The following is a 24,856-nucleotide window of genomic DNA, read 5'->3' as shown; positions in this document are numbered from 1 at the left end:
GCAAAAGAAAAAACCAAAAAGGCAAATTTAGTATATTTTTGAAAGTGAGATCAGTGTGTGGGTGCAGAGTGGGAGAATCAGACTGAACAAACTCCACAAAGATGGGATTTGTGAAGTTACTGCAGAAAACAATCTGTTAACTGTTTGTAGGGACCTGGTACCCAGTGGATTATTGCTTACTGTGGCTTAGTAATGTTGTTGTAGAGCTTATCAGTTGTAGTTGAGTGTTCAGATTAGCAAGATATGTATTATAAATACATATTATCTATATCTATAATAGATACATATACTACTTCTCCTGTTTGTTTTGGATTTTTTTAATAACTGTTTGGTGGCTTCTGACCTGCAGGAATTTGATGAATCCCATATTTTATGTCACACATTCACTTTTGTTTACACTTTTTTTTTTTTCCACTTTTAGTTATTTTCACTGTAAAGTTATTTTTGGCAAGGTGACTGATATGCAGGCACTGCTATTTATACACTGGAGTGCAGGGATATGCCAATATTGGTTGGATCCAATGGATTTTGTGGAAATTAAAAATATAACAATTATTACGTATCTTGCTTTTGTGAGGAGGAGTTAAAGTCAGGAGACAAACTCTGTTTATTTTACAGGTATCCATTTGGGGTTTGAGACCTAACCAGGTGTTAGTTTTGAGTTGCAACTCATGATTTGGTAACAGTTGACAGTTTTTCTTATTTATTTTGTTATTTTTTAATGATTTTTCTAAATAAAAATATTATTTTTCTAAATAAGTATAGAGTTTCTGTTTAGCTCCATTGGAAAGAAGTGTTTTGAATATCTGCCCATTATACTAGTGGTCTCTGTCAGAATCCTGTGAAGACTCCCATGGGCCAAAAAGTGATGTTATGCTCTTTTATACTGGCAAAATCATCACTTAGAGGCTGCAGGGCAGGGATAAATCCAGCCATTTGTCCAAACACAGAAATAAAGGAAGGATTCATTAGCTGGTTTTGAGTGCAATAATAGTGTCTGATTACAAGAGTCCTCAACTAATGCTAAGGGCAGAAAAACAGATCTGCTCTGACTATGGATAGCAATAGAGAGAATTAAATAGACTTAATAGATCAGTGACATTTTTGGTTGGATATTTGATATATGGGAGAATAAAACCTCTTCTTAAATGAGGATAGATCTACTCGGTTGTTCCTCATCCTGCAATTAAAACAGTTTTGAATTCTCTTCTTACCTTTTCTAGAAGATGTTTTGTTTGGGGTTGTTATTGCTTTGCTTTATTTTTAAACCAGTGGGTTTAGACCAGTGGTTTTCTTTGTGGGTTTTTATTGCTCTGCTTTGTTTTAAACCAGTGGTAACTTGGTAATTCACTATGATTTATTCAATGATGCTTGTTGTAATCTGAATGATTTCCACTCTCCTTGTTTTTGTCAGTTCACTTTTGCTGTTTTCCCCCCAGCTGATATTTTTGGGAGGGACTGGAATGGAAAGATTACATCCTTTAGTATTCTGTGCTGGAAAAGTACTGTGTTTTTCCTTCTGTCAGGAAGAATTCTTTCAAACCCCTCCTTGGTCTGAGCTGCTGTGCTTGACATCTCATTATTTGACTCAGCTGTTTCAGTTTCACCTTCACCCAGCTAATTAAGTAACTCATTGAATGTATTATTCAGTATTTGATTCCCCTATCTGAGTCGGTGAGAGATGGAATTTAAAAAAAAAAAAAAAAATCCCCTTGATGGGATTAGGGGAGGATTGTTGCTCGCCATGGTGGACTAAAATGAGAAGGAACTAATGAAGTTGGCGACAAATGAATCACACTCTGTCGATTGAGCCGGGGCTTGGCTGCTGGTGAAAGGATTGGGATTAGGGCTGCTCATTCCTTAACTAACCAGCTAGTGACCTGGTAATTGTTTCAGGACATCTGTGCTGTGAAGGAGGTTCCTCAGCGTTATTCATGTGTTTGTTTCCCTCCTCAGCCGTTGTCCTGCAGGGGATGGGATCGTTGTGTGTCAGGGCTAGATATGGGCTTTAGCTTTTGTGGGACTTGGCTTTGCTCATCCTTTTGGCTCCCTTACCAACATGTATGGCTTTCCAGGGCTTTTGGCAATTTGTAAATCATTTATTTCTTTTCCTTGGATGAATGTAAACAGGAGTGCTCTGCAAATGAGCAAAATCCAGTGTTCAGCTATAAGTAATCCAATTACATTCCTGTTCCTCTGACTTTGGCTGCCTTGGTGACTAATCTTCTGTATTAAAAAAGTGTTATTACAATTAAATTAATTTCCTTTTCTGCTTTAGAATATTTTTCTTTAATATTTACATTAAGCCTCCTGAGTTAAACGTGACTGTAAATAATATTCTCATCCACTTAAAACCTACATATTTTTATCATACAGCTTAATGTAAACACTTTAAAGTGTTTCCTAAATGCAAATTAACACAAAAAATTAATGTCACCAGGGAAATACAACCAAAGAAAATGATACTCATTTTTGAAACAGAAAACTGAAGTGTATAAATCAGGTACAATAAGAATTTGAGACTCATTCTTAAGAATCCCAGAAAAGTTTTCCAGTGAAGTCACTGTTTTCTGTCCTGATGGAAGTGTCTCCCTCTCCTCAGGGGTGGATTGTCCTTTCAGCTTTGATCAGAAACACGTTTCTGGCTCCAAGAAGCCTCTCTTGGCAATAGTCCAGTGAAAACATCACTTTCTGTGAAGTGTTTTGAAAGTGAAACTGGGTATCATCCACCAAAAAGGCATTGGAAAAATCCTAGTCAAGCCTTACACAGAACATCTGATATTTGTCTCTAAAATAGTTCTTACAATAAATGAAATAGTTGGAGTGAATCATAGTGCAAAAACAATCACTAGAAAATCTTCTCTCTGGTTCTAAATGATCACTCATTTTTTACAGAAAAGTAAAACCGATGCAGCTCTGTTAGGGTTAAGAAGCGAGAACTCCATTCTGAAAGGTTTCCTGGCAAATCAAAAAGCAAACTGTAGAAGCTTCTGCTTTTCTCTAATTAATGTTGCTTTTGCATTTCATTTTGAAAACTGAGATGGTTCCTAAAGCAAAATTTTAGACCTTTTAGAATGCTCATACACTCTAAAGTTAGGGTGAAGAAAGTGAACTCCAATCACTTGCCTTAGTTAAGCATATAGCTGATGTTTTGTATTTTGAGATAAGAGTACATTTTGTCTGTTTAAGTTAATCTGCTTTTGCTCTGAGCAGTCACACACTTTGGGATCTTCATATGGCAAGGAAAAGGCTGCCTTTTGGTAGGAAGTGATGGCTTTGGGATAGACCCTGACATCTCTGCCTTGCTTTGGCAGGCACGGGTTTGTTGGTCCAGAAGGTGATAGTTCTCTGCAAGGAAAAATAAGTCATTGGAATGGGATGTGTTCAGATTAGTATTCTGGAAGGTGCCTTTTTATACTCATCTTCTTGCTAATGAGAAGATATGTAAATATTTTATTAGGCTACTAAAGGACTGAGAACATTGTCTTTAATGAGACATGAAGTAGAAAAAATTAGACTCAGTCTTTCAATAATTTGGAACGGTGAAAAATGTTAACTGTCTTATCAGACTAACAAGGGCTTATAATATTCATAATTGTATCAGCAACCTAAATTTGTATTCTGTTACTTTCTTGTTTTAAGCTTGTTTTGAATTCCTGCTTTTTGCTTGCTTTCCTAGAGAAAGGCTCTGTCTTATGGCCTGTCAATATTTCTTACTCCTTTATTCTGATGAGAAAAATAAGCTAATACGTATATAAACTTAGTTTGGGGGCTAATTTAATGTGCAAAAACTTAGCTATGTTTGTAGATAAATACTTAGATATTTTTACATGTGATTGTCTTAGAGATTATGACTGGTTTCTATTTGCATATTTTCATCGTATAACAACGTGCTGAATCACACTGTGCTTTTATGAGGAGATTTTATTGACCACTTGAATAAAAAAATAATTCATGAAATGTCACTTTTTCTTTCACTTCACTGTTTAAGTAAGACTGTATTCATTGTGCTGTGTAGGGAAATCAATGATTATTAACAGTGGAATTTGAGCAACGTCTTGCAAATTTTGTCATATGTGCTTAATGAATATATATGTGAGTTTTATTCACTTTCAATGGTGCAATGTCTTCTTTGTAGAACTTTAAATATTTTTCACTTAGAGTTAAATAATTATTTCTATTTTATTCTTTTAAAATTCCCAATTAGATTTCCAAACCTGTGTGTCCCTAAGGTGGTAAGAGCAGTTCTTGTCCTTTCTGCATGATGTGCTCTCTGGAGCCCCTTTGCTAAGGACAACTTCTTTTCATATCTTTTAATATTCATATCCAAGTACCTTCCAAGCCAGTGTTTTTTTCCCCACACAATTGTAACTTTAGCTAGAAAATATGTCTGAGAGAAATCTGCTGATCTAAATCTTCAAGTCTACAAGTAGCAAGATGCATTTCTATCATATTATGTAATTTGTGGCTAAACAGAGGGGGAGATCAGTGAGGTACAATAAGCACAACTCACTGCATGTTTGGAGATGTGTTGAGTCACAGGAATTATAAACAGAAGAGTAGGTAAACATCCAATTTTTGATGGTGTTTCCTCTGTATTTTTATTGCTCTACAAATCCAACATTATTATTTTTTAGAGTGCGTGACGCATCAATTTCGAGTTCAGTTCTGTGTTCTTATCTTGGCATTCTGTGCTCGCATTTGAATATTAATGATTTCAAGCACAAGTTATGAAACAGTTATGTTTTTTGGGTTTAAGTGTCATTATTTTTAGGAAACTACTTCTCATGTGAGTAAGCAAAAGCAGCTGTTGGTTTTGCTGCAAAATATTAATGCATAACTGAAAAAAACAAGGGAATATTTTTGAAGACAGAGATGGGTTGCTGGAACCATTACCTTTGATATGCCTTGCTGTGGCCATATATTCCCAAGTTCAAACTCTGTGGTGAGTGTTCTGTATGTACTGAATTTTTAGCTTTTACTGTGCATTTTTAATACACCATACTGAGGTTTGTTGAAACTGTGCATGCTAAAATCTTCTGAAATGTTTCTTCTTGAAATAAAAGACCTTAAAGGTATTATTCATATAACATTTCAAATTACAACTAATTTAGCTCTCTACTCTTGGGCTATTTTCCATATGTAAGGGTAATTTAAGTCACAAAGCTGCTCCAAGTTATTTCCTCCCTGAATTTTTTGTCCTCTAGAAGATTTACAACGTGTGCCCCTGGCTTGCAGCGAGGCACCGTGTGCTGAATTATGTTAGGTATAGATTATGTACACCTTTTACTGACTGGGGAGCCTTTCTTGCCTGGGTATTTTAACAAAGGAGGAAATTATTGCCTCCAGTTCTGATGAACAGCCCACAGAGAAGCTGTTTAAGTCAGAGCATTGTCCCATCCAGACAGAGCAGAGCAGCCAGTCATGCCAAGACTGATGGAGATGAGTTTTTTGCTGACATTCATATCTACAGCATTCAGAAGCAGCCCTGGATTTCTGAGATCTCAGAAGTAGCTGGAGAGCTTCCAGGTGCACCAAGTTCCTTACCTTGTTCTGCTGTACTTGTTCTGTAGCACTAGAAAGGTGCTCTCTGGGGCTCTGTGCTGCTGCAGCGTTCACCACCCTTGAAGTTACAGATCCCTGGGTGTCCTTGTCATCTTGGTTTAGCTTCTTTCACCCACAGCCTGTCTCATTATAAGTTCTCCTTTCCAGAGTTATGCTGAAATCTTTGCAGTATTTCTGAATTTCTCTAGAATTTCAGGAGGGGGTTGATCCAATCTGTTTCCTGGCTCTACTCTCAGTTGACTAAAACAGCAGCCTTGCAGCATTATCAAACAACTTCACTTCTGGATGCACCTTGCTTAGCTCAGGACTTCCAGTAGGGATGAAGCCACACAGCTGTTCAGATATTTGAACATCTGATATGGGTTGCAGGTTCTCAACATACTTCCTGAACATCTAGGATATGCCATACTGACTGTAAATTAGCAGATCCTGTCTGCCTTGCGTTTGCATGGAGAGCTGTAGCCCTGATCCAAGTGGGAGTTGCACACTTGGGAATGTGTGCTGTGGGACTGTGGTCTCATTCCATTCTCCCCCATAAATTGCATGTCTGTTTGTCTCCTCTGTTGTCAGCTTTGCCTCTCATCAAGTTAACAGGAAAGGTTAAAAAGAACTCATAGGCTGAGCAAGGACTGTGGAGAAGCTTCACCTAATCCAAGAAAGGGACTTTGTTTTTCATTATTATTAATTTGGTGAGTTCATTTTTATTCCCTTTATTTGTCTTATTAACAGTGTGCTATAGTACCTCTTGTGAAGAACATGGAAACATTTCAGCTGTGTTTTAGGTTATCACTCTCAAGCCATAAGGCCTGTTTTCCCATCTCTCCTGGCCTATCTCAAGCTTTTAGGCATCCCAGCTTATACAATTTCTCTCCAGGCCTTTCTGTTATCTCCTTCTCCCAACTGACAATTTCCCTATCCAAACATTAACCAGACTATCTTGCTTCTCTCTCCTTTTACTCCATTGTGTTAAAGCAGAGCTTTGAAATTCTGCTGCTGTTCTCCAACATTCCCTGCACGTGCATTTGTTTTCCTACCTCGTGCCCGGCTCAAGGTCCATCTGCACCCTGGTACAACTGTTCTGGTGGCTGAACATGCTCAGTTCTCCTCTATCATCTCAGCTCAGGATGCTTGTGGGGTTATTTCTAATAGCTTGCAAAATCCCTAATTGCCGAATAGCAATTTTCTCAATCAGCCGAAATTCCTTTTACTGAATAACTTTCGTTCAAGTCTACTTGACCTCCCTAGGCTTGAACCTGCTGGATGTGGAGTTGGAAATATTTTTCCTAGTTTCAAGTAAACAAATCATTTCTCTTTTGAATGTAGTTGCAAAAATATAACAGCAGTTAACTAAGGCTTCGTCACAGTCTCATGATGACTAAAATTTCAGTGAAGGATATAAACATATGGCATATTCTAAAGTAGATACAAAAAAATACTCCTTTTAACTGTTGTAAATTGACATTTTCCCAATTTCTTTTTCCTTGAAACATTTATATTTAAGTCATATTCATGGCTTTTTAGTCAGTGTATTTTCTGTGGTCATTAATAAGCCTGAAGCTGACTTGTGAGTAAGATAAAAGAACCTACAAAAATTGGGCTCAAACAGTAAGTTATGACTACACAAAGTAAATCATTTTTCATGTGCAATGCCTACAAGCATGGACTGCAAACTTTTTTAGGCATCTAAATCAGAGATGAGAGTAAAGGAAAGATAAATATACTTAGGCTTTTTTTTTCTTTGCTAAAGATTTAAAACAAGCCCAGAGAGGCAGCATTAGCAAAGGCACCGTGTGACTGCTCTAGCAAAGGAAGATGACTTACTGCTCGTAGTCGTTGTGATTATTATTTCTGGAATGAGGAGTTGTTATTTCATCCTGTAGAAAACCTAATAGCCTTTTTTGTCATAAAATGATGCGCAGGAACAAGGTGGTTAGAACGAGAAATATTGCTTTGTGGAGCACGGAGTTGAGAGCATGGGTAAAGTGGTTGAAATGTCTGCTCGGGGAGGTGGGCGTGAAAAACCTCAGCAAAAATTCCTGCAGCAGCTTCAGAGGGGAGCAAGGTGAGCTTTTACACTGCTGCCTTTTGTTTAATTGTTGTTTGGGTGTTTCAGAAGCTCAAATGCAGTTTTTGAGGCTTTTTTTTTTTTCCAGCTGTCAGAAATCCCGACTTGGATTTTGAGGGTCTTTCCCGCAAATTCAGTTGTAGGGAATGTGCTTTATAGAACCTGGAGCAATAAGAAGTTAGACTGGAAAGGTGTTTCTGGATGTTGGGCTGCAGAAACCTTCACTGTCTGTCCTCGTTCTCTCCTGGGGACTGTCTCAGTCTGAGCTTTTGGCTCACACTCACATACACTGTGGGCTCCACATTCAGGATATTGGAATTTCTACCTCTGTTGAAATACAGGCAGCTATTTTCACCCTTGGTGCTCTGATTGCCTCCTTCTACACTGAATTGTTATTTAAATACTTGGTTTTCATATTATATGCATTAAAGTAAATTTTTATATAGTTACAGAATTGTGCATGAGTTATCCATCATAATTTTCTGGTCAAATTTAGACTCTGCAAAATGTTTCATGATTGTTACAAGTCTCATATGTGAAGAAATGAACCTGCTGATCAGAAACTCCCTCTTACTTTTTTTGTGGAGTTCCCTTGCACTTCAGAATTCTTTACAAGTAGCTGATGAAGTAGTTGCCATGAGTGATAGCTGAGAATACTGTTATTTTTGCTTGTGAGGATACCAGATGGGAATTATGTAAAGTATAGTTAACTGAAGCCTTCAAAAGACACATTTGGGGAGCTAATTTTGCAAGTGCTTTTTTTTTTTATTGTTGTTTCAATCCTTCAGCATTGCAGGAGGTCTGAGGACAAGAGGAGATCACTGTGCTTCATCTGCTGCCTGATTATAGTCCTCCAGAGTCTCTGATAATTTTGATGTCTGGATTTTTCTGAACCTTTATTCATTAATTGCATTTTAAATGTTTGCAGCCTGATCTGGCCAGCACAGACAGTCTTTTGTGGAGCCAGAATCTCAGCGTTCATCCAGTGCTCGGCAGCAAACCTTGCCCTGGATCTGCTTTCCTGAAGCTTATTTATATCTCTTGAACATCAGCTTCCCGTTTGGCTTTACTGTATCATTATAACATGTTAAGAAATGGATTTTTCCAGCCTGATGAGTGAAAAAAATGTTAGTTGTTGGAGAATATTTGGTGTAATTTACTAAATATTATCGGTTGGTTATCATCATGTAATTTGATAGAATGGATTTCTCTGGCTGCATTGTTAATATCATTAAACTCAGGGATAACAATTGCAGTGTAAATGTATTTTCATGGTAAAGTACAGTATTTTTATTGTAAAATTAGCCACAGCTTTAGCTGTTTTTTTGAGTGTGTTAAAAGGAATGATGAAATCACGTGTTTAATCAGTTCAAGCAGTGAAAAATTCACAAGCAGCATAAAGGAATACTTTATAGTTGATGGGAACAAAACTGATCTTAGGTTAATTTACTTGAAAATTCTTCGTTATCAGTTAGTTTTGAGACAGTTTTTACCAGTTATGACTGCAATTCCACGAAAGGGAAACAACTGCCTTTCTCAGGATTCCTTCAGTTAACATTACTCATCCTAACAACTTAATGTTTTGCTTTTAATTATGATGCTATTTTTACTTTGGGATTTATAACACTCTTTTATGAGACAATAGATTGTGGAAGCAAGAGTTTATGTGACTCAAATGTTTTTAATCACCACCTTTATGTAAAAAACTGTCACGTTTAAACACAAAATGGAAAATAAGGCTTTATAAAAGTGACTAAAAAAAGTCTCTTTTCCTGATTTTGTGCTAAAGCACCCATAACTCTCCTAGAAAATCAGACTTTCCAACAAATAAGCTTATAAATGCTTATGATATTTTCAGTTTTGATGAACATATACTTCATTCTAACCACAGGCTATTTGGGATCCTTTCAGTCCTCAGCGAGTGTTGAAAAGCAGTTAATTATGTTTGTGTTTAAGTGTACATGTTTTCAAGAACACCAGCCCTATTTTAGTGGAAGATGTTATTGTAATTCTTTTGTTTCTGTTCAGCTAGGACAGAACATAACAGTAATTTTCTTTCTGTTTTAGAAGAACGTATATAATGATTTTCTTCCAGAGGATATATTAGTTCTGTTTTCACTCGGTAAACACCTGACTGTAGCCAAGGACACCTGGGAGGCTTCGTGCTGCCCTGACTGAATTTATTAGAGTATCACTCTGTGTTCTCTAATACTGACTTAAAATATATTTTAAAACATATTGTTCTTCACATTTGGTGAGAAAATTTTATCACTTGGTCTGGACCTAAATCTGCAAAATGTATGAAATACATTCCTGGTAGTTCCTCATGCTTTGGATCAGCACCTTCAAGCACATTGGTGCTAAAGTTAAAGTTGAATGCTGTGGGATCTCTCATTCCTTGTTTGAATATAGTGACGATCCCAGTTGGTTTAGAACTCCTGGTATCACTTCAGTTTTACTGAAGATTACACCCCTGAAATTTGCCTTCAAAGCAAGGGTTTTGATGTAGCTGTTGGAAGAGTTTCTTTGTCATTTGATGCACTTGTGTAAATCAAACCAGAAGCTGATTAATTGGTAGGAATCCAACTAAGAAAACTCCTTCTCTGGGTTAAGTTGGTTGGGTTTTTTCACTTTTTTAGAGAGCCTGGTTTCTCAGATAGAAAAGCATCAGCCTGTTTACATTAAACCAGTGGTTCTTTTCACTTATTTTTAGTATTATTGTTGTTGTTTTTATTGTTATTATTTTATTTTTATTATCGATGTTGCTGTTGTGGCTACCCCTCGTAAGATCCTTTCATTGATAAAGAATAAGGAGCCATCTTTTGGGCACATGGTTTGCCAAGCTGACATACTACATATAGGACTATTAGTTGAGGCCCAAATTTTTTAATAGATCTCCCCCCCCCCCCTTCACCTCAGTAAAGAATATTGGATTTTACAGCTCAGTGAGTATCTGGTTGTTATCATTCATGTGCTCTATTGCAGTTATTGTTAATGGTTATATGAACAGCAAAATAGGGAGCATATATCACCTGTCAGCCTGTGTTCTGTACACCCATCGTGGGCTAAATTAGAGTAGGATTGATAGCACAAGCTGCTAAAGCTAAGGTTCCATAAAGAAATTGTTGTGGTTTTTGGTTTGTTTGTTTGTTTGGGGCTTTTTTTCCTAAGGTTTAGGGTTTGTGTTCAGTCTTTGCAGAAAAGTTTCAGTATATTAGGATCATAAATTCTGAATTGGTCTTGCCAAAAAGTAATTGAAAAAATTTACCAGATCAAATAAAAGTGTATTAACCTGGTTTATGGAGAAAGAGGGGAAATATATTTTTCCTGCTATAATGTGATTGTAACAACTTTCTAGTTGAAGGGAAATGTGTGCAGTTATACTTTCCATGGGTTGAAAATAATTCATCAAAGCAATGTTCTGAATTCAGGAGCAGTGCCATTTGTGCTCCATCAAAATTTGGGTTGGATGTAATGAATTCGTGAGCTTTGAAATTGATCTACTGTCTCTATTTTACTTTGTTTTATATTGTGCAGATCAGACACTCTTGAGTATTCATGCTTGGGTAACTTGATTGAGCTGGAAGAAAAACTTCATAAAAAGCCCAGAGTTGTGTATTTAGTGTAGAAGGAATGTATAAAAAATGTAATGTGGAGATAGCAGGGGTGGGTGACTGTCCCTCAGATTCCTTTGGCCATGCAGAGCTGGCATTTCTTACTATGCAGTTCTTTGTTTTCTGCAATTTTTATTTTTTTTTTCAGCAATAATTCCATCAGACTTGTTAAAGTAATCTTTTAAATGGGAGTTTGAAATAAGTACATCACTCTATTTTTCCTGGATCAACACATCACCTGCTTTATTAATTGAACTGGAACATTCAAATTTTATCAAGTGTCAAATAGTTGAAGGTTACAGTGAAGAGATGAAGGAATCTCTTTAGGATTGAGAGAAACGTGTTGGCATGAATTCTAACACTGGAGAGAGAGATCTCTAATGCATTTTAAATACTGGGCTAGTTATTCACTTTTCACTGGTGAAAAGAGCTGTTGACACCCAATCAACTTTTGATTAACAAATTAGAACCAAACCAAAGGGTCTGGTTTTCCATAGAATGTGTAATTAAACTGTGGGATTGCAATGGGATGTTTCAGGTGCCAAAGGTATTGAGGAGTTTCTGAAACAGGATGGATGAGTTAATAAGGTGAAACCTCATGGTTATTAACAGCTCCTAAAATTCATGTTATGGTGCTTGATGGTTCATTCCTACTGGTTTTTCTCCTGTGAATAGGTGACTTAACCTGTCTAGAGAGTAAGAAATTGCAGATTATGAGACAAATAAAGATAAAAACAGTTTTAAGAACTCCATTTAGATGGCTACATTGTTCCTTTAATTTCTCTACTAATTTAAGACAAGGAGGAAAAAACGGATTTTCTTCGTATTTTGGTTGATCCAAATCCTTTTATTAACTTCTTGTTACACTGACCTTTTGCTTTAAGGTTATTTGACACCTCTCTCCCCAGTGCCATGGCTCGTTTTGGCATTTGTCTTTCACACGTATTTTGCAAAATTTGCCCAAGAAATCAGTTCTAAAACAAATGCAGTAGCTGTTATAGTTCAGCTGCATACTGAAATATCTTCACATACTTTAAAGTATTACACAGAGATCTTTATTATCTGCACTCCAATCAAAAATAATACATTGAATTAGTAGATACTAAAAAGTACTTACTACGACTAAGTAATCAATACTCCCTAATTAAAAAGCAGGTTAATTCCTCAGTGCACCTTCATCCATACACAACCCTCAAAATGTATGGTCACAGGTGAAGGGAAGGTTTTAGGGGAGCGAAGGGGATTTGTGGTTTTTTTATTTGTTTGGTGGGGTTTGTTTTGCTTTGTTTTGTTTTTCCTACTGTGTGATGTGTCTCTTGACCGGTTCTGAGGCAGAGTCATCCTCGTGCAGAAAGATACCAGGGATATTTGTTCTCACTGATCCCTTTGCTATCACTTTCAGTGCTGAGACAGCCCAAAGCATCTGTCTGGGGGGGGGAAAACAGATAGGAAAAAAGGTAGGAGGAACAATGCACCATCTGCATACTGAGTTCAGAAGCACATGTATGTTGATACTGAAACACTGCAGTGAAACGTTCTGAATTCCATCACACTCACTGAGGAGAAGAGCATGTGCTGGGGGTACTGAGTGCTGATCTTTTTGGGGCAGTAACAAGTCTGTGGTGCTGACATTTGTCTGTTTTCCTTCTCAGGCCTCACTCCTGGGCTGGCTCATCCTTCTCTGTGAGAGGATGTGTTGCCCTGCAGCCTTTCAGGGCTCCTGTGTGACCACCTTTTTAACTCTGTTATTCCTGAAAACATTTGGAGAACAAATGGGTTCTGATGCCTTCATGACAGCAAAGCTTGGCAGATATTTCCAGGTAAATTGGTCTTCCATACCCTACACTAGGTATGGAAGAAGGAATCCCATGTCAGACACTTTCTTCTTGCCAACAAGAACAAAAAAGTCTGACTATTGGTCGAGAAGAAAACAACTCAAAGCTAAATTACACAAGATTGCCACCTGAGGCTCTAGTTAAATTCCTTATTCCTCTTGGATGTTAAAGCAAGAGCTGTCATCATCAGAGCTTCTTTTGAATTTGTTCATGATAAGAAAAGTCCTTTGGATACAGCCTTCCCTCATGCCTTTGTTACTGCATCCTCATTAGTGTGCTGGCACAGAGGTGTGCCAGGAAGCTGAAATAAGTTTCTATATTTGAAGCACCAGATAATTTGTGACCTGACCACTTGTGACGTTTGTGAAGATGTAGAAACTGAGAAATACTGAGTTTCTGGTGGCTGTGGGTTGACCCCAGTAGGCAGCAAAGCCCCAAGCAGCCACTCACTCCCCCTCAGTGGGAGTGGGGAGAGAATCATGAAGGCAGAAGTGAGAATCTTTGTGGGTTGTTTATGAGGGAGGCCTTGAGTCCAATATGAAATTATGCTACGTAACCAGCTTATTATGAATTTAACTGTTTTGCTGCATAGAAATAGACATATTTTATGAGTACATATTAGAAGCATAAAACTCAACCTTTTCTGACAATCAAAAGTTTAGTGTAATATCAAAGAAAAAATGGATTCTCATAGAGCCCCAAGTTTCATGGGAGCTCACTTTCTTAGTACTGCCATCAGCACACATCTTCTATCATTATAAAATTTCTTTCATGTCACTCTGTAAGCTTGAAAATTTGCTATTTGAGTTGAAATTTCTCTTTACTTGTTATCGGTAAATAGTCCCAAAATGACTGAACTCTATGCAAATCTTCAACAGAAATCCTCTTCAGTCTCAAAGTAACTTGTTTTTCTGAAGAGTGGACTGAAGTGCAATAGTTCTATTACTGATTTGTACCCTGTGTCCCCACTCAGAAAACGTCCTGGCAGCCACTTTAGTATCTTGACTTCACATAACGAATCCTTCCCAACTCAACGTCCTCAGCTCTCTTTGGGGTCTTTTATCAGTGTAGGGGCTGGATTTGCAGGCAGTGTTTGATCTTTGCCTTTTCCTCAGCCACTGATTTATGAAAATCAGGGATCATCTTAGAGCTTCTATTAATTTCCCTGTCAAATATTGCTAAGCTTAATAAATATATTCTAAAGATATTGAGGTATTTGAAGTATAAAGTACTTTTATATGCTTGTTTCCTTCAGAAAATCTGTCTAAAAATAAAACAACCCAACATTTCTCCAGGAATCCAGTTGTCCCTGTAGCTCTGCTGTTAATTTGAAAACATAAACTGTCAAGTTTGGTTGTTTTCTGTAAGAGTTGCATCTGCACTTGGGTTATATATTGCCAGTTGTCATCGTACCCAGCCTACCTAGTGCATGGCCTTGTTGAAACCTCACCAGCAGCTTTATCAACAGCTCTTACTTGGGCTGTGTCAGGAATATATATTGATCCCCTAGATTTCAGTGACTTAAAATATACTACTATTTATGTGGCTGTCGATCTACTTGACACCTAAGGCAATGTTATCAGAGAAATAACATTTGCAGTTTAAAAATCCGGTCGTAACAGTTTGAAGCTGTTAAAATTTACAGTTTTGAAAGTTCTTGTGCATTTTCAGCCTTGGGGAAAAAAAAAAAAAAGGGGCCATATAAGGAAAGGAGTTCCAGATGTGACCTGTAGATCAAAATGATGTTACATTTAGGAATCTGAAATGGCTTTTTGTGCTGTGCAAACTGAAAACTTTCTCCAATGTAAATTTGTGTTGCTGTCTTTGAAAATTAAATATTTATTATTAAAAAGATTTAGTATTAAAAAGTCTTAATCTGATCTAGTCTTCAATAGCAAGTAGCTATAGATATAGATAAATATCTCTATAGGTATGATAGATTCACAACTTAAATTAACATGTATCTTTACTGAAAATGCTACTTATTTTTTTAGGTGGTTTTGTGCAGTTGTGATGATCTAAGGACAGGCAGAAGTTTTACACTCAGGTAATTTTGCATCACTGGGCTAATGAAACGTATGTTTGGAGAAAGGAGGGGAGTTGTGAGGCCCAAAGGCTGGATTTCTGTGCTGTGGAGATGTGTCTTTGCATCTCTGAGTATTTAGAGGGTATTTAAGGAAAGGATGAGTAACTCATAAAGGTGAGAGAATGAAGAGGAAAAGAAGTGGGCAGGTTTCATACACTCCAGTCCATGAAGCCTTTAGCAGCAAGCAGTACCTGTTCCCTCAAACAAAAAGTCTTGATTTATGACAAAGCCAAAGCTTTTCTTGAGAAAAAAAAAAGTTTTAACTCTTGATAGCCTTGAAAAGCGTAAATGAGCATAAGTAGATGACCAGAATCAGAAGAAAGAAGAGCTTGGGTAGCCACTTCCACAGCTGGAGGGTGGGTGGGTGTGTGGGAGGGCACACGAGTCTTTTGAAGTCTATATTAAAAACACAGCGGTATTTTTACAAGCATTAATTTTTTATTATAAAATTTCTCACTTCAGTTTCCCAGAGTCTTGTAAACCTTCCTCTTGCAGTCTGTCTGCTTTTAGCTAGAAACAAGACAAGAAAGCTCCCTAAAACCTTGAGAAGCTTGATTTTAAATCCCTGATCAGAGGGGTTTCCTTTTTGACTCCAGTCAAACAGCCCCGAGGCTGCCTTGAGGCGACACAAAACAATGCAGATGACCCAGTTTTCTCCTGGTTTTTCCTTGTAGACACAAACCTCTTGGTCCAGAAACATTACTAAGTAGATATGAAGCTATTGCTTTGAAAATAAAACTCCTCTCTTACATCTTTGACATTGCAACTCTTGAAGCCATTAAATTCCTTGAATTGCTTTCTTAATTTGATGAGGCTTCTGCACGAGTCCTTCAGTTGTTGGGGACAAACTTAGTAAAGACTTGAATGTCACATTCTAGGGTTTCATTTTTCATTTATTTTCTTCTTCAGTAAGTATTACTGTGTGGTTAATTTGTTCTCTGGGAAGGATGAAATAGAACTCATCTGAAATTCAAATGAATTCTTCTGCTGGCAGCCTGTTTGTTAGCAGCAGTAATGAGATATAATGGCTAAAGGATAGCGAAAAAGATTAAGTATTTCCCTCAATAATTCAGAGCTTTGATATATTTCAACACTCAATAAAAATATCCAGAAAAATCAATAAACTAGAATTTGAGTGTGTGCTTTTTAATTTTACATATGTATATATCTGTATATATTTTCTTGTTTTGTTTGACCTTGTGTGACCTTTTACATTCTTTAGTCATTACAAGTAATTCAATTCAGTTCTACAAATTTGAAACCTGAAAAAAACCAAAACAAACCACCCATTTCTTATTTATTTATAAATCTACTGGCCTTTTATGAAAGTGGAAACCGGTACTGTGGAGAAGAGACGTGATTTGTGTTGGCACTTGATGGGATGCCAAGGACACCTGTAAAACACCTGGCCAGCCTGGGCAGTGCAGTAGGTTTATCTTCCACGGGAAGTTGAGCAGGATTTTAGAAGGTTATTTGCTTCCACCTACTGACCATCACTGATATTACAGACAAACCCAGCTGAGGGAACACTGGAATAACTGGAATTCCAGAGGCTCATCTTTCCTCCCTCTGATCCAGGCCAAGGGAGTAGTGTGTGTGTGCACAGGAATTCTGTTTGCCTTACCTTCACATGGACAAGAAAAGATGTTAGAAATTCAAATATCTTTTCTAAATTTTTTTATTTCTTAGGGTTGTTTTGATTGGTTGATTTCTGGTATGTTGTTTTATACTGATGGGGTAGCAGAGGAAAATTTGGGATAGCAGGGAGAGAACAAGCTGTAAAATATGATAAAGTACTCAGCCAGTGTGGGTATTAGTCATGTTAGCATGACTAATGGCTACTGGGGGATATTGATTTCACTATGCTTGCTTGCAATTCAAGGAGTAAAATTCAATGTAAAATTATAAAAACTATGTAAAATATTGTACAAAGGTTTCTGCTGCATCCTAAAGCCAAATGTCATTCAGGGTCATGCTGCTACCAGTAATGACTTTTGCTTTCTAGAGCTTTTATTTCACTCTGTTCAGTAACATTTGTGTAACGCCAGTGTTGAGGGAAGGGGTTGGATGCATTTCCAAGGGCCTGGTGTGTTAAAATTCAGCAGTGCCTGAAACTTGTGGAAGATCAAACAGAACAAAACTGGGATGAGAAACGGGAACCTTCTCAGGAATAAAATGGATGCCACGTCTGATGTGTTCTGTGCTGGGCACTGACAGTAGATCTTGGTGTTATTTAAGGCATTGGTTGTCTCCAAACCAGAACGTAAATAATTGTACCTCTTGACCTCACTTTTCCATCTGGTAAGCACAGAACTCAAGAAACCCTAAATTTATTGATCACCAAGGTGACTCAATTTCGGGAGGAACATTCGAAGCCTACCTTTTAGAAACACGTGCCAGCAGGGGTGAGCATTGGTTCACCCCTGAAATTAGTGCAATTCGAGTGGGAAATCCTATGTGGCAGTTCCCTTTGTGGCACTTTGGTCAGCTCTTAAAGTTGTGTTTGTCCTGCATTGCTCCTGATGTTCTCCACAAAATCTTGCTTTGTTTCACTGTTGCTGCTACCCAGCACAACAGGAGAAAAATGGCAGTTTTCTTTTGTAATTACATGTTAAAAATACAGCTCCTGATAATGTTTACAATAATGTAATTTAATTGACTAGTATATAGTGACACCAAAAAAACCAACAAGCAAACAAAACCAGATTTTTGTTGTTTTTAAACTGAAATGGATGAGAGGGTTTTCTAACTTAGTGGCAGGGTATTTCTATAATTTATTCTTTCCTGAAACATCCTATGAAGTACTCTATCATTATATAATTTGTCTAAACTAATAATTCTTCAGGAGGAGCAGATTTTGCTGGGGTTTTACTCATGCTTTTTGTGACGTAACAACATTAAAGAAGGTGCCTGATGTATCATTCAAATCTCTAGGATTTTCCACTTGCTTTACAGCAGTGGTGCTTCTCAGTCTCAGATAATTCATAGAGCTGGGAAATTTGCCACACACGCAGTGAAGTGACAGTGCTTTGTCATTTTGCACTTAGAGAAAGTAGCACAGATGTCTCCCAGAGAATATTCTCATTTCCTCCTTTCTTGCTCTGGGATTGACAGATGATTCTTTTTGGTGATTTTTGAAGCTTAGGGTCTGTGTACATTTCTTCTTTTAAGAGGTATATCTAGGATGTAGGTGTGTACTCAAATATTGGTATTTAAACATACATTTTATTAAGTCAGCAGCTTCACTGGTTTAAAGAACTCCAACACTAATTGCTTCAGAAAAATTCTGCCTGAGTTTTCAGTTACAGTTGGTAAAAAAGTAGCTGCCTGCTTTGACTTCCTCACAGACACCAGGTACACAGCAAGCAACTCCGGTAACTGTTTCTGCAGAAGTGATCAACTGTTACTATTGTTTTTAACTATGAATTGGTTGCAAATTACAGTTCTTTATTCAGATAGTAAATTTGCAAATTACTGATTTGAGAAGGGATTAATTGATCATCTCCTCTTATTTCTTCTTTACCTACTGCAAAAACTTTTGCTTCTCCAGTTTTTAACTGCTTCCCAGTGACTTCACCCCTTTGAACTGAAGATTCTTGAATTCTCATTTAGGTAACACGTCAGTATCCTTAGTTATTCTTCATTTGAGTGTGTGCCTTTGTGAGAATTTCACCCCTTGTTAAAGAAAAATCCCATTCATTAAGTCAGGTTTTGCATGGTATTAGGTATTAAATGGATATTACAGTCCAGGTTATTATCTGATAATGTACCCAAAGCAAGTTTGTAAAAAAATTGTTAGGCAATACTTTAATATTTGGAATACCAGAAACAATAAAATAGCAATGAATCAGTGGGTTTTTATTGCCCTTGTGTAGAAGTCTGAATCCAGGTGTCTACTCTTGAAGACCTACAGCTCTTTCTTTACCCAAATCTGACTTGCCATAATTTCAAAGATAACTCTTTCTTGCTGGCTCCAATACCCAGTCAGATTGAACCCATACAGTTGTAGTTTTGATTGCTAATGATGCAGTGATTCATTTGTAAGGTTCCCTTCCCATATCTTTAGATAGAAACCCAAACAGTGCGGGATGAAATGATTGTCTAATGTTCAGGGATAAAACACAGAATAGAAATGATGTAATTAGATTTTCAGCCTGAGTCTTTTCCTTATGGAAAAGATCATCAGTTGACTTCAGACTTGTTGTCTCTTTAATTCCTGATTGCAGCCTCAGAGGCTCAGCTGGGCTGGCCCCAGTTGTGCTCAGCTGGCCTGCAGGGCTTCATTTGTGCCTTTTCCCAACAGCCACGTAAGAGAAGCTGTGCTGGGAGCAAGCTGGCTTTTGTTTTACCCAGGTAAACCTGCATTTTTAATTCCCACTGAGTAATCAATGTTTATGAACTTGGGTTTTCTGGAAATGGCTTTTAATGGGAACAGGCAGTGGTGAAATAGGAAACTAAAACATTCCATAGACAGCGGGAGGGATCAGAGCACTGTTAGGTCTTAAACAAGGTATATTCATCATACTGAGAGTTTGTAATAGCTCTGACTAGAGTCTGATAGGAGCTACTTTATTCTACCTTCAGTTAATTTAGGTCAGTGTGTGAGATGGAGCCACTCTTGTCCTTGGTAATACGAAAAGATATGATTCATTTTTGATTAACCAATAAATATGTTAAAGAACATTCCATTATTTCCGAAAGGTGACTTAGGGCACAGCTAGCAGGTGAAGAGCACTGGTGCTAATGAAGTTTGAATTCATTCCCCTGAGGCAGAAAGCTTTTTAAAAGCTGAGGTTTTTTATTTTTTTTTTCTCACTCACTTCACTCAGCAGAAAGAACTGACTGTAAATACCCAAACAGGCTCAGGAAGTCAGCTGTAGGCAGAGAGAGTATTTCCTTACCCACCACATGGGAGGAGAGACGTGGTGAGAGACTGTCTGGCTGCCAGGAAGTCACACTTGAGAGGACGTACAGTCTGGTTCCCCATGGAAAGTAGTTGGAATATAAAGAGTATTTGAGGTACTGATTAATACATAAAGATAACTTGAATAACCAAGGTTTTTTGTTGCTGCTTAAGAAGTAACACAACTTGGTGTGCCTGATAAAACCATCTTTACTATAGTTCGCTGTAAATGAAAGGATGTTTCCAGGAAGCCTTGATTCATCTTTCTTGATTGAATTATCTATTTCTTTTAATCTTGTATGGATATATGGCTTAGGTAAGAACTCTTTGGCACTGAAATTATACCAGTCCTTCATTTAAGATGAATAAGCATGTTTTTGAAGTAACAGAAATTCTTTATTTTATATTTGTTTTAATTTTTAGAAGGAGCTGCTGTTTGCCATCAGGCTTAAATTTGCAGCTTGGGATTTATGTGGCAAGTAACTGGGCAATAATCTGAAATCTGATTTAGAGTAGTTCTAGCTTCAGTGAGAGGTTACTTACTTTTAACAAAAAAATGTCCCTCATCTGTATGTTATTTTTTCCAATAGAAATCTGTAAAGCTGAAGTACATGAGCAAAGTTTGCTTCCAGGAATACTCTCACCAGAGAAGTAAAAGTTGAAGAGAATTAGTGGGTTATTTGTCTACAGTTTAATGACTTGAAATCTATTTGGCTTACTCAGCTTCCAGGAGTAACATTGTAATAAGGGTGACTATGAAGCAATAAACACCTTTTAGACTATAATTTTTGTGATATAATTATCTCTACACGTTGTCAGGTCTGCTGGCAAAACCCAAAGTTTCAATGAGTCAAAATATTTTAGGGATAAAAGGGCCATGTGTTGGGTGTTATTAGGTTTATTTGTTTGACTCCTGAAGAAAACATGTCCAAAATATAAACGTGTATATATATCTCTCTCTCTATATATATACCCACACATATACACATGTTTATCTTAAATAGATGTTTTATTATCCTTGCATTTTGCAATAAGATTCAGACATAACTATCTATCAAGTATGAGTTAGCACTGAACAGGCAAAAGGTTGAGCAGTTTTTTCTCTTAAGCTTAACTTTATATTTTTCTTCCATCAGTAGTTTATTTTAAAAACAAATGAGCAAGCAATATGCTTTCCTCAAGATGCAAGTAAAAAAGAAAACATAAACTATAAAATCACAATTTTGTCTTATGAGTTGGATATACTATATTGAAACAGGTTTGGGGTTTTTGTGGGTTTTTTTCAATCCTGTCTTTAAGTTTATGCATGTGGTAAAGTTTAATAAACATTAATTAAAGGCATAATGCTAAACACTGTATATTTAAGTGCATTATATATATAAAAACAACAGGTTTTTAAAGTGTAATAGATTGAGAAGCCTGCTTTTCAGTTTGATGCCCTTCCTTCAGGCTGAATTATTTCCCCAGCCCTGGTCAATGTGGTTTGTGACCCAGGATTCTCTGTTTGTGTTTTCAGGACACTAAAGCAGAGTCCAGTTCTGGCGTAGAAACTGAGGACAGAAAAGTAAGTGACTTCTTTTAATGCAATTTGTCAGGCAACTCCAGTAGGTGGGTTTTTCTTGGATTGATTTTTGTAACTTTAAGTAAACCATGTGAAATTATGTGTGTATGGTTTATAAAGTTTTCTAATAGAACTTTTCTAATGCTGTATTTTAACTTCTATGGAGACAAATAGTTTTACTCTATTAAATATACTTCTTTTAGACATTTGTTTAACTGCTTGTTCAGAAGGGAATTATAGCCTTGATTTGATTAAACTATAGTTTAAAAGGCAGTTACACTTCCTGTTTTTAATTTTCGTTATTAACAAAATTATTGTTATGTCTTCTATGATAATGTTGGCATGCCATGTTAAATATTTGTAAGACAGCAAGAAAAGGACTGCTTTTTCCTGCTTTATAGGTAGTATTTTGATGCTGATTTGTTCTTTCTTTTGAAGGATTTATTTATAAAAATGTTTCTAGTTTTATTTTGTGAACTAATATAAAATGCATTTTTAGTAATGTTCTTCACCTTACTCATGGTAAAAACTAAGAAATAAAGGCATCACATGGAAGCCTTCAATTATAAAAAATTAATTTGTCAGAAATAAATATCAATCCAGCTTTAAAGTATTTTCTCACTAAAGAGAGTAACTTGTTTTGTTTAAAAATCTATTTCTACTGAAAATCTGGAGCTAGAATGCAGTTCTGGATTATTAGATCTGTGCAGTGTTTCTCTGTGCCAGGCAGTAACTGAGTTTGTGAAAGTGTTGAGCACGTGACATGTAATTTAAAAATCTGTGACATCAGCTGGCACTGCTGGGAAACTGGGCCCTTTAGGCTGCAGGTTCTGAGCCTTATCTTTAATGAAAGTGTCCAGGTGCTTCCACTTAGGTACATGTTGGTTTGAAGTATGTTAAAATGCGCTTTGGGACCTGATTTCTAAACACCAAGTTCTGACTTTTTTTGCTATGGGTATCAACTGTTAAAACCAGTCAACCCAAAGGGTTGTTTTGGTTTTTTTTTTTATTACGAGTATTATGGGAAAAGTTGTCAAGAGCCTGACAAGCTTTGGACAGCAGTTTTATTCATGTGTTGTATTTCTTTTTCCTTTCGTTGCAACTTGCCTTTTGTCCAGGAGAGGTACCAGCCTGTTGCCAGTAAACTATTCTGGGTTTGGTGGTTTTTTTTTCATTTTTTGTGATAGGATGGTTTCTCCCTCAGTGTGAATTACAGGAGCTGTGTGTCTGGTAGTTTCTCTTGGCCCCAGTGACTGCTCTGAGTTGGAGTGGTTTCCTGAGGAGCTGTGTCCATCTTCAGTGACTCAGGTTATCCACCCCCACCCAGCTGTCTGACCCAGAAAGGGGCACCTCATCCAATGCAGAATAAGTGATCTGGCTCTTTCTGAGCCAGCCCAGGCCCTTGGGCTGAGCAGGTGAACTGAAATGGAAGAGCACAACGTTCCATTCCATCTTATCCTGATGGCCTGGTGTTCTCACTTCCCTGACCATCTTGCTCTTAGAAGCAGTGGCATGAAGGTGAGAGGACAGTCAGAGGGTTTCCAAACTTACTGTGGAACCTGGAAGGTCTCTCTCTCTCTTTGTCTCTCTCTCACTGAATCCTTGAGGCTGGAGATCTGGAGGTTGTTTGTGTTACAGAGCTGAGTGCCATGAATTTCTCACCCCTTTGCCTGTAACTCCTGGTGCACACAGACACATCTTCAGGTTTACAGACTCCTCCCTGATCCTGTCTCACATCAGACAGGAGGTTTTGGGCTATGGTCTGTTTTTTTTTCTGCTTGCTAAAAGTACAGTGTTGATCCCACAACAATGACAGTGTTCAGTGTTCTGCCTTCCACAGGCAGAAACTGAAGTCAACAGAAAGGATTGTCTAGAAAACCCTTAAATTTATCTTCTTCATTTTGGTAATTTTGGAAACCCTTTGGAAAAAACCCCAGAAATGTAATAAATACCTGCTGTTACATAACAAGTTTCAACTTTTGTCTGTGTTTGGTCCCAAAAGCTTAAGTGGCAGTTGTACTTTACATAAAGTCCAGGGAAATAGATATCCAGTGATTTGTGCAGTGATCATCAAATAAAGATACATAATCTTGGTTACTAGTAATGCATTGTTTCATGTTTGTTGAAAGCATCAGTGAAGAATTTAATGTAATTCATAAAACCTGAAACACTAAATATTTTTATTTCATCTATCTTGAAATCAAGACAAACTACTGCAATTAGGACATGCATCATTAGTATCTAATAATTTGTGCTTCTGTAATGAAATATACTCCTAATGAACTATATCATTAGCAATTAATGGAAAATTTTCCCAGTTAACCACAAAATACAAACCTGCAAGGTGCCTTTCTTCACGTTCTTTTTTCCCCCTGAAGGTTTTTAATCTTTAACTTTTGAAGTAGAAGTGTATGCAACCACGACTAAATAATTTCCTGGAGGCAAACTCCAATTTAATAACTGTGTTTAGTATTTGGAATACTATTGTTCTATAAATTACAAAGTAACATCTGGTTATCATAACCACTTCATCACTGTGATCTGTCTCTCCTTCCATTGTCTTAAACTGACCTTTTTATGTAAGATTCTATTTATTTTCCACAAGGATAAAAGCTCCCAGGTTTGAGAATAAATAATGCACAATCTACTTTGGCTGGCCTGTGTTATTTTGAATTTACCATTGCCAGCAGTGGACCAATAAATGTATGTACAACCCATTTCCTACCCAGTCAATGCTCTTTTCTGTCTTTGTCACACCCAACCTTTTTTTTTTTACTTTAATCTCATACCTTCATTCTGAACATCAAAATATTGGATATTTAACGAATCCTGTGATCATGGAAATGTCTCAGCTTTGCTTCTCAAAGAAACATGTGGAAACATGACCCTTAAATTTTCACAGGAGGAAACCTGTTAAAAACATACCAAGTGTGATTTTTTGGTAAAAATACATTGATAGCTGAAGCTGGTCACGTGATGTTTTGGAATTTGAGTCATCATTTCAAAGCCTGTGATGTTTTGCTCTTGCAAGGGCTCTGACAGATGGTTGGGTTGTTTTTCTTTCTGCCCATGTTTTCTAATGGAACTGTATGTGTTGGGCACAAACAAAGTGGTTGTGGTTGAAGGGAATTAATAAGGATATTGGCTGTTTTTCCAAGAGAGAGACCATGTGGAATCCTTTGGAATCTTCTCTTCCATTTGATATAATCAAACTAGAGTCTCTGTGT

The 24,856-nt window shown here is 37.1% G+C and overlaps 1 protein-coding gene across 19 annotated transcripts in view; it reads left to right on the top strand.

Moving 5' to 3' along the window:
* Positions 1-24,856, top strand: part of RBFOX1 (RNA binding fox-1 homolog 1) — a 1,102,859-nt gene that overhangs the window by 578,663 nt on the left and 499,340 nt on the right. For 17 of the 19 annotated variants that reach the window (XM_050317468.1, XM_050317472.1, XM_050317475.1 and 14 more), the window contains one exon: positions 21,585-21,632. The exons of the other annotated variants lie outside the window; for them this stretch is intronic. In XM_050317468.1, coding sequence (XP_050173425.1) covers positions 21,585-21,632 — 48 coding nt within the window. The remainder of the gene's footprint in view (positions 1-21,584; positions 21,633-24,856) is intronic. 19 annotated transcript variants of the gene reach the window in all.

Source organism: Myiozetetes cayanensis, unplaced genomic scaffold (assembly GCF_022539395.1).
Source record: "Myiozetetes cayanensis isolate MyiCay16 unplaced genomic scaffold, myiCay2020 scf20-37, whole genome shotgun sequence".
Lineage (NCBI taxonomy): Eukaryota > Metazoa > Chordata > Aves > Passeriformes > Tyrannidae > Myiozetetes > Myiozetetes cayanensis.
Note: the sequence above shows the minus strand (reverse complement) of the source record. Positions and strands in the feature narration are given on the sequence as shown.